At 37.2% G+C, this 18,177-nt stretch overlaps 1 protein-coding gene across 1 annotated transcript in view; it reads left to right on the plus strand.

The window, feature by feature from the left end:
- The window catches only part of LOC126193107 (RNA-binding protein lark-like), a 106,066-nt gene extending 88,375 nt beyond the window's left edge, over positions 1-17,691 (plus strand). The window contains exons 7-8 of the mRNA XM_049932660.1: positions 17,090-17,191; positions 17,474-17,691. Of these exons, the coding sequence (XP_049788617.1) occupies positions 17,090-17,159 (70 nt within the window). The 3' untranslated portion in view covers positions 17,160-17,191; positions 17,474-17,691. The remainder of the gene's footprint in view (positions 1-17,089; positions 17,192-17,473) is intronic.
- The last annotated feature ends 486 nt before the right edge of the window (positions 17,692-18,177 follow it).

Raw genomic sequence — 18,177 nt, forward strand, 5'->3', positions numbered from 1 at the left:
GCATTATAAACCTCCATATCTTGGTCCTGTCGGGGCAAGGAGTTTGTATGCCAAATATAAACTGGTTGGGTCCAGCGGTCTGTGAGGAGTTCCCAGACACACTAGCCTCACTCGCAGATTCTTCCCCACCCCCCTCCCCCTCACCTCCCCTTCCTCCACCCTCTTTTTTTGTCCGCATCTTCCTCCCCCTTGTCTGCCACCTCATCCTCTCACCTCTATCATTCCATATCTTCCTCCTCATCTTTCTGGCCATTGCCCCCTCCATTCTCTCTTATCCATGTCCTCTGCCGCCCCCCCCCCCCTTCCCTCTCTCTCCATCTCCTCCTCCATCATCTCTCTGCCCATCTCCTCTCCTTCATCCATTGGAGCTAGGGGTGTATAAACCCCACAGTTATGACATTTGTGAAGTTTGCTGTTTGTGTGTCATCTTGGTTGAAATTGATCCAGGAGTTAAGGATAGACATACATATATGTTTACTTTATGAATACTGTAAGGGCCTAGGTCGAGACCCTTAGGATTGCAGGATGGCAAGATGTGGAGTGCAGTGGTGAAGGCCAGTTGGTGCTCCGTGTTTAAATGAAACAGATGTGGCAAGACATACATTTATTTGGTTTAAGTCTTACAATTGAATCTTCTTCTCTAAGGCCATAGCAAGACCAATGGATGCAGCATGCGGCCTGGAAACATGCTGACTAATTCACTTCAGTAGATTCTTGAGAACGTTGCCTCTGTTGCAGCTGCTTACATACTTCCTAGAACCCATGCAGGGTAGTGGGCAGCAAGCATAGCTCGTACAGTGGCATCAACCATCAGATCATCTACTACTTGTTACTCGGGCACTCTCTTGGACATTGGAGGGGTGTGCCTGAGTAAACTTCAGCAGCTCTACAAATAATGTTGATTGTACTGCAGACTTATCGGCATGTCCTCTCTGTTAGAGATAGGCCATGAACACCAGTGTCTGTTAACAGATGGTGTCTGTTAACAGATGCAAGTAGTTGAAAGTACATAATACTAGAAGCAAAGAAGTGTCAGTAAACATAAGTCTGCAAAGGAACCATTTGCGAGATAATTGCGACTTTGTGGTTACCAGACACCACTGACCTCATTCTGTGTAAGCATCATCCCAGTTAGGAAAAGGTAACAATACTGTATAGCATTAAGTAAAGTTGTTAGAGATTACTTGGTAGAATGAATGTTCCTTGAATTATCACGACAACGAAGAAGACTGTACTCGTATGTAAAGAAGGTATTCTTAGTGTCGTCCTTGTATCTGGATATAGAACTGTACCTGTCACCATATTGAGTTTTGAATCCTTTCAAACTTGCCTTGATCATTTTGAAATTCTTGTACAAGCATTGACAAGTCTCTGCTCCAATACCTAATTGTGTTAACCATAGTGGCATACACTACATCCAAAGGGGGCCCTAAACACAGAAATCCATGGAGTTCAGATCAGGAGAAACCATGGCATAGGTTCTCTTTACTCAATCCATCTATGGCCGTATCGGTGTGTTGGGTGTCATCTCATCATAACAGCAAAAAATGCTAGTGCTTCATCTTGCATGTACCACATCCTCTGGCGTTGATCTAACGGGACAGCCTCAAGTGGTCCTGAAAGATGGTGCTGAAGAAATCTTAGATAATTCTGTCCATTGAGTCGGACTGGTAACATGTACTGCCCAGTAAAACAGTCATCTAGCACTCCTAACAAACAACATGCACAGTTAGAAACATCGCTGAGGAGACTTCATGCACAGAATGTGGGTTGGAGCCTAGATAATTAACTCATAAACATGAGAATTGTGATAGTTAAACACACCTTGACAATTGAACCTTGCTTCATTTGTAAATAAAATGTTACTGTTAAATATAGAGTTGCCTAAAGTGTGTTGTTGCATCAGCTGACGAAACATTAATCAAGGACGAAAGTCCTCCTTCACTAAAACAATCAACTTATTGGGAGGTGGAATGAATACATTGCATCATGATGGATTATTCTCCAAACAATACTGTGGCTCATTCCAGTAATTTGTGTAGCAAGTCTTCTTGTCGGGTTTCCTGGAAGTGTTCGCCTGTTTCCAGTGTCACATCTTCAAGCAAAGGTATAATTCATGCAGGCCTACCTGCTCTCAAAGCATGTGCAAAACTCCCAGTTTTTCGGAGGCATTGATGGACCCTTGTAAACATTCTGTTCGTGCAGTGTGTGCTTCTTGGTATGAATGTGCAGCCTTCTATGAATTGCTGTTAGCGGTACCATACATGAAATGCTTATCTGGATACTCCTCGTTATTGTGATGTTCCATGTTACCATCAGCACTCGTACAACACAACTGACGTTCTGCAAACAGCTGTCATGAGGGGCACTCTGACTGTGCACTGCAATATACATTTCGTTTACAACTCCACATCTCAAAAATGTAAACAAAGACGACACCAAAGTGTATCGTGCAGTTTTTACACATAATCATGTCAGTAGTGGCTGGTAACCAGAAAGGGTGGAGACTCCAGGGACTAAATACCATGCATAAGATGGATCATGGATTCTATGATGGGTTTATTGGTACAGCAGCCGGTCTCTATAATTTTGTAAAGAGACAGTCTGCTTGGAAAGTTATTTTTATTACAAATAATGCATGTCACCTTGTCAAGGCTTCCTCAGATTTTTTAAAACAAAAGCAAGAAAGTAATTACGTAAAATTACAAGTTCAGTAGCATGGTTCTAAGCTTTGCTAAACTTTTAAAAATTATCTTTGAAAATTTAAAAAAAAAAAATATATGAAAGGCTATCAATGCATTACATATCACTGGCTAGTAGGGCAGTTAGAATGATCGTAACACACCAAAGAAGAACTATCAAATGAAATACACTGGAACGAAACAAAGTGTATAAACTTAAAAGGATAAAAACTGAGGAGGAAGGGACACAAATAAAGTAATGGAAAATACTTTAAAATAGTCAGAGCTGCCAGGTGAAGCACAGCATAGAGCCACATGTACATCGAATGACAGAGATATCAGGTGACTAAATGGTGCAATAGTTGGTCACATTGAAACTACGGTCCAGAGAAAAACTGTGTTGCCCTTGCTAATGGGGCAGTACATCAACAGAAGACATTAGTATTGGTAAAAGTTAAATTTGTTTGGATAAGTCATGAACATATCTGTCCTGATATGATTGCATAAGTGAAAATAATGAACCCTAAAGCCCCATCGTTGTTTGCCCAAATTAAAACTCGTAAAGAGAATTACCTGATACTCCCCATATAAAATGATACTGATAATTTGGGTGAACCAATCTCAAAATAAGTCTTGAGACTTTTGCAGGAAAATTTTGTGTTTAAGGAGAACTTCACAGTATGTAATCAGAAGGAGTTAGTTGATTCACTCACTAGTACCGCGTCTTTCCAAAAAATTGACTTCCACTATCATTTGATGTAAATAAATAAATAAAAAACACCATACACCAATGTTCCAGTCAGTAATAAGTCACCCTAATATTTTGCAATACAGCTGACTTACACTAGACGAAACCAATGAAATTTATTCTATCCTTTCACTACTGACAGCATGTAATTACTTCTCATTTAACAACAAATGCTGTAGACAAACCAGCAGCTAGTTCGTTGGCAGGTTTCCTGTTTGATGTTTTTGTTGATGTTTTTGTTGACGGTGTTTTTGTTGAGAATCTTGAATGCAGGTGTTTTAAAAATAACAGAGAGAATTCCAATTAAAAATAACAGAGAGAATTCCAAACAAGTCTTTTTTTTTAATGTTGATATGCTAATGACTTGTTTATTATCTTCAGTGGATCAAGGGAAGAAGTCAAAGTGTTAGTAGAAGGCTTCAATAAACTGCATCCCAAAATGGAAGTTACCTAAGAATTGACAGATAAATGTGGTATACTTAACTACTTAGATCTGCAGATACAACTTTGCAACTGAGACAGTCTCTTTATATAACGACTTTTTTATGATAACTAAGCAAACACTGTTCTCTGCCTTGTTTCACAATTTTATTACTAATGTTACTGCACAACGTAGGTTCGGGTTATGAGCCCACTTATTTATGTGCTTCAGAGACTGCAGCAAAGCATTTAACAATAAGACACTAAAAATGTAGGAAGTACTGGAATAGGCTTTACTGGAACATCAGAGCACCTTGTACAACCAATCAGAAATCTGTACAAAAACCAAGAAGCAACCGTAATAATCCAACAATAATATACAGAAACTTTCTGTTGGGAAAAGGAATCAGATAAGGATGCATACTGTCACTATTTTTTCTTTTTATGGTGAATATGTAATGTGAACTTCAGGTCTAACAGATATGGAGATACGCATGTGACATAGTACTTAATAGCAGGCAGTGAAGAAGATATTAAAATTGTGCTGGGAAGAATATGAAAAGAAAGAGAAAAAGTTGTTCTGAGGCTAAATTTGAAGAAAACAGCATCATTAACAATAGGAATGAAGATTAAATTGGTGATCAATGAGGAAAGCATTGAATAAGTTGATAAAAATGTGTATTTAGGATCTACATTAACAAAAGCAGCTCCTCCACTGAGAATATAAGAAAGCCACTGCAATTAAATTAAGCATATAGCTAAAGGGAAGGAAACTGTCATCTTTGAACAAAATAAAAATGGCTGAAACTTCGATTTTTTTCCCCCCATAGTTTTGCATGTCTGAATCATGGGAAGATAATGGATTCTTTTGAAATCTGGTTCTGGAGAAGGATCCTGAGGATTTCATGGACTGAAAAAATAAAACTGTGCTGGAAAAAATAAAATATATTTAGGGGCCAAAATACTACAAATGAAACAAAGGTACGTAAGGCATATCATGACTGCAGAAGACTTGCTACGAAAAGCTGTTGCTTGGGAGAACAAAAGATCAGTGGAACAGAGGACAACCAAGCAGAAGGGGTAGAGCACATAAAAAAGCACTGGAATGGTCCCGGAAGAAATAGGACCAATGCAACATGTGTAGGGGCATCATTCATAATGTCACCAGGAATTGGTGATGACTTGATGGATCTTAATCGTAAGTTGGTTAACTGTCTTGTGATGCTTTTAGATTTCATAGTTCTCTATACTTCTCTGTCCTCTTCTTTCTTCTTCATTCTTGCAGTCTACTGAATTCACCCAACATCTGGCAAATTCTTCTGCCTTTCCCTCTCATTCCCGGAATAAACCTTTCAATTCCCTCTATTAGAAGGCAGTCTCGAGTCAAATGATGACCAGTGTATCTTCTCATTCTTCACTATCAGCAACATCCTCTGATCTTCTGCGACCGTTCTCAGTGCTGCCTTATTCCTGACTTTATCAATTCAGCTGATCTGCTCCATTCTCTGCCAAACCAACATTTCACAAGCTTCAATTCTCCTCCCATTCTGCTTTCTCAGTATCCATGTCTCTGCTTTATACAGTCCATCATTAGTTGCTTTCTGAATTCTGCTAAGAGTAATTTCTGCTTTTGAAATGTCTCTTTCACCTGTGCCAGTTTGATTTTGGTGTACTGTTCACAGTGCATATCTTCCCTAATCCAACTTTCCAAAGAACTTAATGTTCACACCTCTTGTACAGTTTCAGGCCCTAACTTACACATCATAACACCAACACAAAATACTTAATCAGATTTTGTCCTTTCTATCTTGGTTCCCATTGTTACAATTGCATCATGATTGCTGATCTCTGTTTCTGTGAACAACTTAAAGGAGATTTTGTCAGTTGTAAGTTACAATTTTTAAATTCATGGGGTGATTGAAAATATCCTGCAATTATTATAATATGACTTGGTTCTACATGTGCAGGGGGAACAGATGTTTTCTCTGAAGCTTGGTGCTAATGCTAAAGACTACTTTTTCATGATATTTGAGTGATAATACAGTTTAACCATTACATCCTCATTTTTAAGTGAGCCGAACATTTATGGCATGAATACTCTTTGCAGTAACATCAGAAATTGTATGTAGTGTTGCAACTTTCCATATTTTTGTTATGAAAGAATAATGTTTATTGTTCCTTCTTTGTGAAGGCATGTTATCATCAAGCTACAAACTATCCTTATTTGCTTTACAGAGTCTTGTTCTGCCTTAATATTTCTGTGCTATACATCCTAGCAGGTATCTAATTATAGATCCCACAAGCCTCTGGTGACTAAGGGTACTTCAACCCATTATTAACCTGTTTAATTACCTTTTCTGAATTACAATTACTATTATTTTTGAAAGTATACTAATGTTATTTTCATGTATTTGGCTATGTATAAATTATGATCAAATTAGATTATTGCAATGTCTAATGCAGTCAGAAATATTTTTATGTAAACAAAGGAAAGGTAATTAAGATCATTATGTTTCTATAGCCATGAACCGTGGACCCTGTTGCAATGAGTTAGCTTGTGCCTCAGAAATAACGATAGCTCAACCGTTGACGCTATTATGTCGAAAGGGTGTTTAAGGGAAGTATATGGTGTAGTTGCCACTTCGGTAGTTGTAGGGGAAACAGTCTGGATGATTCACAGTTGTGGCCTTGTAACACAACATAGTGGTGCTGTGTTGGTACTGTGGATGGCAGAAAATGAGGGGAAACTGCAGCTTTATATTTCCTGAGGAAATATAGTTCTACTGCATGGTTTAAGGAAGACTGCACTCTTGTGTAAAATAGTCCCCTATTCAGATCTTGTGGTGAGGACTTCTCAGTAGTACCGAGCGAGGTGGCGCAGTGGTTAAACACTGGACTCGCATTCGGGAGGACGACGGTTCAATCCCGCGTCCGGCCATCCTGATTTAGGTTTTCCGTGATTTCCCTAAATTGCTCCAGGCAAATGCCGGGATGGTTCCTTTCAAAGGGCACGGCCGACTTCCTTCCCTGTCCTTCCCTAATCCGATGAGACCGATGACCTCGCTGTCTGGTCTCCTTCCCCAAAACAACCCAACCCAACTTCTCAGGAGTATATCATCAGATAAAAAGGTATCTGGAACTTAGTGGTCTGAAATGTGGAATGTGTTAGATCCCCCAGTCGTGCAGGTGGGTTAGCGAACTCGAAAAGGAAACTGGATAGGTTGTAGTTAGATATAATGAGAATTAGTGAAGTGCAATAGCAAGATTTGTGGTCTGGTGAAAACAGGTTTATCAACACAAAATCAGATGGAGTTAACGAAGGAGTAGCTCTAATAATGAATGGAAGAATAGGGTTACAGGAAAACTGTGATGAAAATTTAATTCTTTCATGTTCTAATTCATGCTATCTTGAATATCTTATGAATTAAAGTTTGACAGAGTTAAAGAATATATCCTGGTGTAATTTCCTATAATGATTAGAAGACCGATAACAAGAAATCATCCAATTTAAGTTAAACAAGTGAAATATTACTACAGTAGTGGTGCCCCAATTGTACAGCTGTAGCTTTTATTTTCATTAAGCTGAAATCTAACAATCATGTTAACAGACTTAACAATAGAAATAAAACTGAACTCAAAATTTGGAGAAAAGCAAATATGGCATTTGCTAAGGCACACATATGCACCATACCTCTACTTAGTTACATAAGTGACCTTCCGAGGGAGTTAAAATGCCTTTAAAATTTTTCTTTGCGAATGAGATATAGGATTTGAATTAGACTACTACTTGAATAAACTTGTAAGTGGTTAATAGTGAAATATTGTTCTTAGACAAAAGTCATTGTATTTGACTATCAATAATGTTTGATACATGTCACAAATATATGTTCGTGGCCACTAAATACAGATCAACTGCGTTGGTAAGCTAACAGAAAAAGTCTGTATGGTTAGAAGTAACGCTTAATCTGTTGACATCCGTCCAAGAATATGAACATATTTCTAACAATTTCTTGCTGTCATAGGAGATGATTATCGAAGACAATGCAATTGAAATTACTTAATATTTATTTACCAAAAATTAAAACGCTAATAACACACTCTCTGTTTGCGGAAAAAAACAGGAAAGGGTATCATTAGTAGAGGTACAAGGTACCCTCTGCCATGCAGTGTATGGTGGCTTGCGGAGTATGTATGTAGATGTAGTATTTCTTTTGGATCCTGTTATATATGAATACATTTATTTCTTTAATGTTGTTCTTGGTTAATAATAACCAGTTTAAAAGAATTGTACTGTAAAATTAAATATACAGTAATGGAAATCAGTATAGAGGAATGGATATTTGAAGGAAAATTAACATTGTTGGATGGAATAGTTCTGCACATTGTATATGCAATAGTATGAGATCCAGTGTATCAACAAATGCAGTCAAATTGTATTGCATTTGATGGCAGTTAACCAGTATATGACACATCCAATGATTCAAACAAGACACCAGTTAGTGACAGTGTGTGTTGTTACATAGACCATGTGTGTGATGGTGCCATGCAAAAACATTTACCATTGATGAAAAAGCAAAAATTGGTGCATACAAGGAAGTGGGACACTCTAATCGTCAAACCACCAGAAGTTGAACAGTTCAAGTGCAGTGATCAATAATTTCGTTAGATTGGGCACATGATATGAGCAGAGTGGAAAATATGACCAACATAGAAAATTAACTGCGACATCGCAACAGTTACTTTTGCACAAAGCAATGGGCAAAAGCCGGTATTCTTTTCAGTATGTTGCTGATTTACAGTTCCTGATAGCTGCCAGACATGTATGACAAGTTTTGTCTTACGAAAAACGTCTTTCATTCAAGAAATGACTGCCGGAAGCTGCTCTTAACACCAAACATAAAAACATGGAGTTTGCTGAAAAACATACGTCGTGGGCTTCAGAATGGGATAAAGGTATCTTCAGTGATGAGAAAACGTTTAATTTAGATGGGCCAGAGGGATTTCATTGTTATTGGCATGGTCTGAGAACAGAGCAGCAGGTAAGAATGAGCAGAACTTGTGGTCGTTGTTATGATTTGGGTAGCCTTCTGTGCCTAAGGTAAATCATCTGTTGCATGGCTGATCACTAGAATGAACTCTTAACATGTACACTAAGATGTTAGAGACAGAATGTATGAGGACCTATTAGGCGAAAGTCTAATGTTTCAACAAGATGATGCATCTGCGCATGTTTCTGCTACAACCAAAAAGTGGTTTGGAGATACAGATACCGATGTCTTGGCGTGGCCTGCACATATGCCAGATTTGGATCCTGTCGAAAACCTTTTAGGAATATTTGCAAAGGGTGTGTTTATCACAATGGAAGGCAATTCATGGTCATATTTGAGCTGAAAAGAGCGATACAAGAGGAGTGGGCCACAATTTCACTGCAAGAACTACGAATCCTAACAAAATCAGTGCCTAAAAGAATTTTTTGAAAAAATAGGAAGAACAGAGATTGGACAAAGTACTTAAGATCGACCCACAAACAATGGTGGTTCGCTTATGTAGAAGCATGGATGGGGATGCATTGTTGACGATTCCAAGTGACAGTTGCGCTACGTGCATGTCCATGCTTTCTGCTTGAAGAAAGTGTATATCCTGCAAATTATGTCTCTCGCTTACTTAAGCAGAATTTATCTTACCACCACAATCAGCAATGACAACTCACAACAAATGGAATCAGAATTCATTAAACAACTCACTACCATCACGTTTAATGTTTACATTAGTATGGCATTCACAGCAGAGTGCTCAGAACATATTGAACACTCATTTGATGTCATGTGACGTAGGTGCAGAAAAAGCCAAAACTCGACTGCCATCATTTGTGACTCCAACTAAATGCAAATGCAATAACGCAACAGGACATTATCATAAAAAGTTTATCCTGAATGTGCAAATTCCTGTTACTGCACAGAAAATAAAAATCACTCACTGTAAATAAGTCTCGATGCATGGAACATAACTGTGCATATGCGTTCTCAGAATATTTGTATAATTGTTAAGTTGCAATTGGTGAATAGTATAATTTGAAAGGCATAGCCTTTTGACTGATCGGGTTACTCTAATGCTTAGACATGGGATACTAATGCTTCTCAAAAAAATAAAACATAAAAAGTCAGGCAGTGTGAATATGCATGCAGGAAACATAGTTACATATAAAAGTACATCATGATTCATCAGTTGCATAATAAGTTAGCTCATATATCCACTTGGTCTAATCAGTGTCAGTTTGCCTTAATGTGGGGAATTGGAGGCAAAGTAACGGAATATGAGAGAAGCCACTGTTAGTATTTTACTGCAATATTGATGATCTGCTAGTGGATTCAGTCACGGTGATATCAAGGCATAAAATATGGGACATTAGAGAAACACAAAACAATGTAATAAGGTGGGACAGTTTACATGTTTGATTGGTTATGATTCCACAGCACACTTCAGAATTATTTTATGTTGAACTAAAATAAGGAAACTCACAAGTATTGAAGAATAGACGCTTGAGTATCATATATGTGGAATCCTTCGCATTACAAATTCCCAGGATTCACTTCAAAAATGTAAATTGTCCGTTTCCCTTTTCCACAGCCATTCTACTTCACATTGTTTAATAGTGCTGTCCGTAGCTATTTAATCAGTGGATCAGAGTCAATGGGTTTATCACTGATTCTATCATGAAATACTATTTTTGTCCTCTTGTTAATGTGCATCAATCTGCATGTATTTAAGGTTGGTGTTCACACTGGAGCAAGTGAAATTTTCCTCACTTTTGATAATAGAATTACATTGTTATTATGCAGTGGTCTAAATGCAGAATTTTTTATCTAATGTTTGGAGCCCACTTTTATGTTTCATATTTGTTATGAAAATGAAATTCTAGGATTAAACAATGAACACAATGAGAAAAGACAACCACTCACCTGCAGATGATCAGAATTCTAGGATTAAACAATGAACACAATGAGAAAAGACAACCACTCACCTGCAGATGATCAATAAGTGGTCATTAAGCATATATTACCAACCGGAAAATTGCACGAACTTTCAAGCATTCCTTCGTTTTTGGTATAAATCCACACACACCATAGTGACTCTAAGAAGGGTGAAAGCTCAAAATGTACTGCAGTTTAATGATATGTTACTTATGTCTATATGTTTTTACACCTGTCTATATGCCCAATAGAACACAATGTCGGAAGAACTGGTGGACCACACAAGCACACTCATATCTGTGAAGGATTCCTCGAACAATGCTGACTCAGTTTGAGAAAGAGGGGTAGGTGCATAGTCAGGATAGCAGTTTTGTAAAAAAAGTAGTGACTTACCCCCAGAAGAAGCTTGAGGGTACAACTTACAGTTTCTGTCTGTGATACTGTGGAGAAATGGGACTCTCTTAATTAAAAAATCCTTTCATCAGCAAGTAACTCCCAAAAAAATTGTTCAGAGAAGATCCAGTTTTAAAGAGCTGCACTTCACAGTTGATTTCAGTATAGGTGTGGTGCCTTGCATTCACACGTAAAATTTTATAGCTGGAATTGGGAGAAGTAATCATGTTGAGGAGTGGCAGACTTTTATAATTTAATGTGTCATTGAGGCTTTGGAAAAAAAGAAAGAGAGAAACTGATGCTTTTGTTTTCGTATGTAAATATTCCATCACTATTTTGAAGTGTGACTTGCCCACCGTGAGGTAAGACTGTACAAAGTTTGTCAGGAAACTTTTCCATCGAAGGCATATTTATTTAACTGTTATCAAAATTACTCACCAAACATATTTTTCATAGTGGGTTCTTCAATCTAGATACTTTGTTGCACAGCTACATGGTCTCTTCATTTGTAAATCTGTAAAATCTTGCACAACGGTAAGTATTACAGGTGAATATAGGAATAAGAGATGCTCTGACTTATAATGTGTCACATACCAGTCTCAGAGAAAATTGTCCCATCATTTAATTACTGTTGTCCTACTGTAAAACCTGAGGAGGAATGTATCATTTACAGTTTAGTGGTGTGTATTTCAGAGAAATGAATAAGTTAACACAACAAAGATTCTGCAGAAGTGGCACTGAGGTGCAGTGTGTCATACCTCTGATAACCAGTATTAAGGCACCAAGTCAGCCATCAATGGAGGAAATAATATCTTACAGGCACCTTGGCTTAGCTCACCCCCTCTCCCCTGCTCTCTCTCTCTCTCTCTCTCTCTCTCTCTCTCTCTCTGTGTGTGTGTGTGTGTGTGTGTGTGTGTGTGTGTGTGTGTGATGTATTTTTCTTCTTCTAGTGTTAGGAAATTAATCATTGTAGATGAGTTAACAATATTTACATGACATGGCACAGTTTTTCTCTAACTTAAGAGTAAAATTTGGACTTCACTGATTGTAACATCAAAATAAAATCACCTACAAACTTGGAAATACGTTGCAGTGATGACACAAATTTCAACTCCAATTATGCGATTAGTGCATCTAATAGAGAAGACTGCAAAAAGAATCATTTGGAAAAAGCTAATGTGCATTATTGGTTTGCATTGGAGAATAAGCTGCAAACTTTCATTTCATACAAGGAAATATTACAGAGGGCCAAAAGATGGGAACTAGAGTACATTTGAAGTTTGAGTTTTCATTGTCATGTATGTAATGTCAAGCTGAAAAATTTATTCTGCTGGATCACATTTTATTTCAATTCAGAGGGCGAGACTATTGTCAACCACTGGTGTAGCCTAGTTTAGTGTCAGTTAGCTTACTTTCTTTAACAATGGTAGCTGTTGGCTCTTGAACATTAAGCGATAGTTCCTTTTTCCATCATTGGTCTCTCTCTGGCGAAGTATATTGTTGTTGTCTCCCTTGTTGGGCATCATCTTGTTTGCTCTTAACCACACTTCACATTCATCCAGTTGCTTTTGAAGGCACCTGATTCCCTACTTGCCACCTCTCATTACTATACAGAATGACCCAACCTCCAGGAACGAAATTTCAGAGTGTTTCTTGTGTATGTTGTTCTGCAGCCTCAACAAATTATACAAAATGCATACACTTGTAATAATAATCCACTAGAGCTGCTTTTATTAGTTAGTCATTTATTTATATTTTAAACAAACAATACATAGAAATAAAAAAATTATTGAGAACTTTTACAAAATTCTTGTCGGTGATGGATAATTCAGGACAAGAGTGTCCAAAATTTTACATACAATGTAAGTTGATTTTCATCAAAGACATAATTATAATAAGAAACCATTTATCTGACATACAAATCAGTAATATAACAGTGCACAGTGGTACAGAAATGTGACACTACAAAAGTAAATGATAATTAAAAAATAACATTTAAGATCTTATAAGATAAGTAAAAGTTATATATAATTGTGACTTATTACAATATTTGGTTTGTTACTGTAATTACCTTTGTTTCTGTAAAAATAGCTTCAGTAAAATAGACTGAAATGTTCAGTCAGTATAATGTACAACTCAAAACAAAGAGAAATGTAACAACCTTCAGACAGATGCAAAAGTTTTATAATGTTCACCAGTACCTCTCTGATACCTTCCAGTCATCATGCAAAACACAAAGTTTTGGGTTGAAGCCCCAGCACAACACATAGTTTTAATCTGCCAGGATGTTTCAAAACCACACACACTACACTGCAGAGTGAAAGATTCATTGTGGTTGCTATGACTAAGTTGATGTTACTGCAGGAACAGCTCAGCTTAGCTTTGTGTCGCTCTTCCATTATATGCATAACTGTTGACTTTTTGTGAGTAAACCTATCCATAGGGCTGTGAACCACTGTTAATGTACAACTAACACTGTGTAAAGTAGGCCTGAGCAGTAATGAATGCAAGCTTAGGAAAGTGTAAAGTGGGCATTACTGTTGTCAGCACAAGTACTGTGAGTGAATGGAGCCAATTTTGTTACCAAACATGACAGAGTATACCATTGACATTTGCACTGTTGGACAAATATTTTCAGTAAGGTACAGATACAAAAATGAATGGAAGTAAAAAATCAAACTAAATGCAGTTACTCTGTAACGAGCTGCCAGAGACCACAGGTTCCTTGTTCTAAATTACTCAGAAAATATCTCGGAACTACCTCCAAAATTATTCAGTGGCATCTGAGTTCAGCCTGTAGAAGATCGTCTCATCAGTGAACTGAACTTTGTTTATTTGCAGTGCTAAAGGGGTGGTGTTTGTAGAGATATTGAACAGTGTCAGGGAGAGTCTTGATTCTTTGATTAATCACCTTATTGCTCTTCTTGCTTTCTTTCTGTTAAATTTGGCAATGAAGGAACATTTGGTCAGGTACTTGCCTACTAAGTGTGCGGAATTGATGTTTTGTTTCTTATCTTGCTTATAAGTTCTCATGCCACACTCCCTGTCATAGACTTTTTCGCAATTGAGGAACACTGCCACTGTCAAGTTTGATATTTTAATGTTTGCTGCTATTCACTCAGTCAGTCGCAACAACCTCAGTTCCAATGAGACGTGTTATGGGAAGCCAAATTGATTAGCTCTTATTATCCTATCCTTGATGAGGGATTTCTCTACTCAACTTGAAGTAGTCTTTTGAAAATCATACCTATTGTTTTAAGAAGGCTGACTGGTTGTTGGTTAGTTGGCATATTCACATTCGTTTGTGGTTTTGGGATGGTGATAAGTTTTACTTCTTTGCAAGATCCTGGGAAGTTGCTTTGTGACAAACAGCTGTTGATTATTCTTGTCAATAGCACCATCTGTTTTCTAGGTAACTGGTTTCAGATGTAAGTGTGAAATTTTATCCGTGCTAGGTGTAGTGCACTTTTCCATTTCGTGATAATTTTTTTATATATATTTTTATTTATTCATTTATTTTTGTGGACATTTGGCTTTGGTGTGGATAAAGACAGCATTATTCTGATTGCTATAACTGAGTAATTTACAAAACCTTCAAGCTGTATTTGTTCATCCTTTAGTCTGCATATTGTGGCAGAGTGTTTTGTTTCTCATAGGTGTGAATGAGGAATTTTGCCTGCCATAAGACATCAAAGACTGTTCCCAGAGGGCATTCAAGACCTCTCTTTGGATGATGCTCACTTTTCTATCTTCCATGCATCGTGATCCTAGAATTTAAACTCATTCATTCTGTCTTCCACATTTTAGATTCCCATTCCATAAGTTAGTTTTGTAGTTTGTGAGTGGGCTGTTTCACTTTGTACTTTTCTTGTGGGTCTCTTGTCCTTCGCCAGTATTTCCTCGTGTGATTTTTCTGCTGTTTGAGTACTCTTGATAATGGGGTAGCTATTTGTTATTGTTGTTGGAACTTCACATAGTGTTGTGTTGTTTTGAAAATTTAGTTCAAGCCATCTGTAGCATCATCGATTTTTGCTGCTCTAGTAAAATCTGTGTGATGTTGGATGTAGCTCCTTATTTATTCTAGTTAGCTTCATATTTCATAAAACCTCTGAAATATGATCAGCACCAGTTATGGTCAGAGGTCAGATTTTTTTTCTGTTTATATTTTGACTTTGTTCATAATATTCTTTGTCAGTATAAATATAGCACATCTGGACAGTGACCTGTGGAAACTGGGATACACATTGGGTCATCTGTCCATGAACAATGTCTCCTGATTGCAGAGAGAATTTCTGCAAGACGTTCTTCGAGGAGTTGCATGTTTGGAGATGGAGACTGTAACTATTCTGCCACCTGTAGGTGAGGGTATCTGTTGTTGTGGTTTCTAATAGTTAAATGCTTCTTCTTCTTCTTCCATGTAGCTCTGGGTCTGCATCTTTTCCTTCTTCCCTCAGGATTCCATTCTAGTGCCTTTATCTCAGTTGCTCCATCTGGCTTTCTCAATATGTGCCCCATCCACCTCTACTTTCTCACATGTTGTGATCTTCGATACATGCTTGGTTTGCTTTCGTCCAGAGCTCCTAATTATTTATTTCTTCTGGTCCCCAGACATTCATAATGTTCCAGAGACAGCTATTTGTGAAGCTCTGTAACTGTCATGTTACAATCTTGGCTATTTTCCAACTTTCACTGGCTTATAAAAGGACAGCCTTAACATTTGTTCTGAAAACTGTCACCACACTATCCAGGTACGAGAAGACTGAGTTGACAGTTTCCACCAACTGCTACCCTGTAAACAGAGGCTTTTCCATTTTTCCAAAATTTACTCTCATTTTCTATGTTGTACGTATATATCTTGAGGCCAGCAATTTCTGCTTCAGACCCAATTGAACATCTGATAAATATTGCTGTGCTGCCACCCAAGTGATTTGGCTTATAGGAATGGTAGCTAGCCATGTTTCACAGTCATAAAAAGTCATTAGCCCATAGATAGCTTACAATGACTAGTATATCAATTTTATTTTCGGATATGCAAGTCTGAATCTTCATCTTATCACTTTTATTACTATTTGTTTTCTATTCACAGGTAAGTAACTTGTTTGTAGTTGTATTCTGCTAGGTGTCTTTTCTATTAAATGCACCATGAATCATGTGTGACCAATCATTCTCAGAGCACTGACCATACTATCCAATTGATTACGGTGCGGTTAAACATCGATACAGTCTGATTGTATTGAAAGAAGACTGGTGTCTTAAATTTGCTCTTGTAATTAAGAATTTCCTAAAACTTACTTTTGCATTGAAATTAGGTTTCACCAGTGTTCAACACCGAAAGGTGTATAAGGAGTACAATAACTGATGACTGCTGTTTTAAGTAGTAAAGTAAATAAGTAGAAGATTTTGAGTCTTATAAATGCAGCCAGTTGCCAGAAATTCAACAGTTATTGAACATGTTCCAGTAGCTGTTTGTAAAGCCTGAGATGATATGATTTATATTGGAAACTTCGATTTGTGTCTGGCACTCATTATTATGATCGTTGTCAGTTTTTCAAATCATTGAAGGTCTTGAGGAAAACTACCCGGAATGCTACAGTGGAAGTTAATGAAGATGAAGTGTAGGGAGTTGAATATGCCTGAAGGTTGTAAAAGCAAGTGTATTGTCACTCTCATAAGTACAAGGTTTTGTCTTGAATAGGCAGTACACTACACAATTATGCCTTATTTTTGTATTACATTATCGATTTGATCTCCATTTCCTATTACACTACTCATCTGTTTTCACTTTCTAGGGTAGAATTTAGATATACAATACAAAATATTTAGAGATTACAATGTTGTACATATGCTTTTGTGAGGTGGTTTCAATATATTTTCAGGTTGGTACTCTGTCATGGTGGGCAAGCTGCTGCTGTGTTGACTATTTCACCGAATCAACATCATCTCTGATTTGTTATGAATTTGTTATTCATCCTAAAAAGGTATGATTTATGTCTTTGGGTAGTTACTGTTCTTTCTTATTTTATTTTTTGTAGCTCATAAAATCAAAATCAAAATTTGATGTTGGATTCTTAAAAATTCTGGTTGTTGTGCATGGATATTTATTGTTCCCTTGAATTTTATTTCTAATTTTTTAAAATATTATGCAGTAGTTTAGTATTAGTGTCTGTTGACTATAACACATTAAGTGATTTTATATATACTGATGCAATAGAATGAAGTAATCTGTTTACACACACGGCTTGCACTATTTTATGGCACAGGAATGCAGGAACTGTTCATTGGGAAGCAACTTGAGTGGGAATATGTAAGAAGATGTTGCAACACAAATTTTCACTATTTGCAGATCTCATTAGTAGTTGATGTGATTTCATTGCTACTTGAAAAGAAAGTGGCTGTCAAAACAAAGAAACAGCCATCATCTAGAGTTGTGATTGAAAATGAACTTAATCACCATTAAAGATTTGTTTTATTTAAATAATTCAGTATTCTTGTTGGTGAAGGAATTTTATGCGATCAATGTCTCCATGCTGCAGGGGAATGTGAAAATGACAGCTCAGTTTATGCTGTACGCTCAGAATAATAGATGAAATTGGCCAACACATAATCTTAGTAGATGTCATTCAGTGTGTCTTTTCCTGATGTTTTACTGTCAGACCCAATCCAGTCAAAGCACAAGAAAAATATGTTATTGTGAGTGTATTTCTACAAACTTCCAGGCTTTTGGTTCTGCATGAGATTGTCGGATAATTAACATAGTGAAGCATAAACAGAATTTGTCTCATCGGTGTACAGAACATATTTTGCAATAGCTTATTGTACGTTACCTGCAAAACACTACTGGACTAGTCATTCTTAACCTTCATGTGCTCGCGCTAGAAATAGTCACGCAAGCGCTCGCGCGGGTGGTCTCCCAACCACCCGAGAGTTTTCATCAATCTCTTGAGGTTTTCCGTTTTTAAAGGTC

The sequence above is a fragment of the Schistocerca nitens genome, chromosome 1, assembly GCF_023898315.1.
Source record: "Schistocerca nitens isolate TAMUIC-IGC-003100 chromosome 1, iqSchNite1.1, whole genome shotgun sequence".
Classification (NCBI taxonomy): domain Eukaryota; kingdom Metazoa; phylum Arthropoda; class Insecta; order Orthoptera; family Acrididae; genus Schistocerca; species Schistocerca nitens.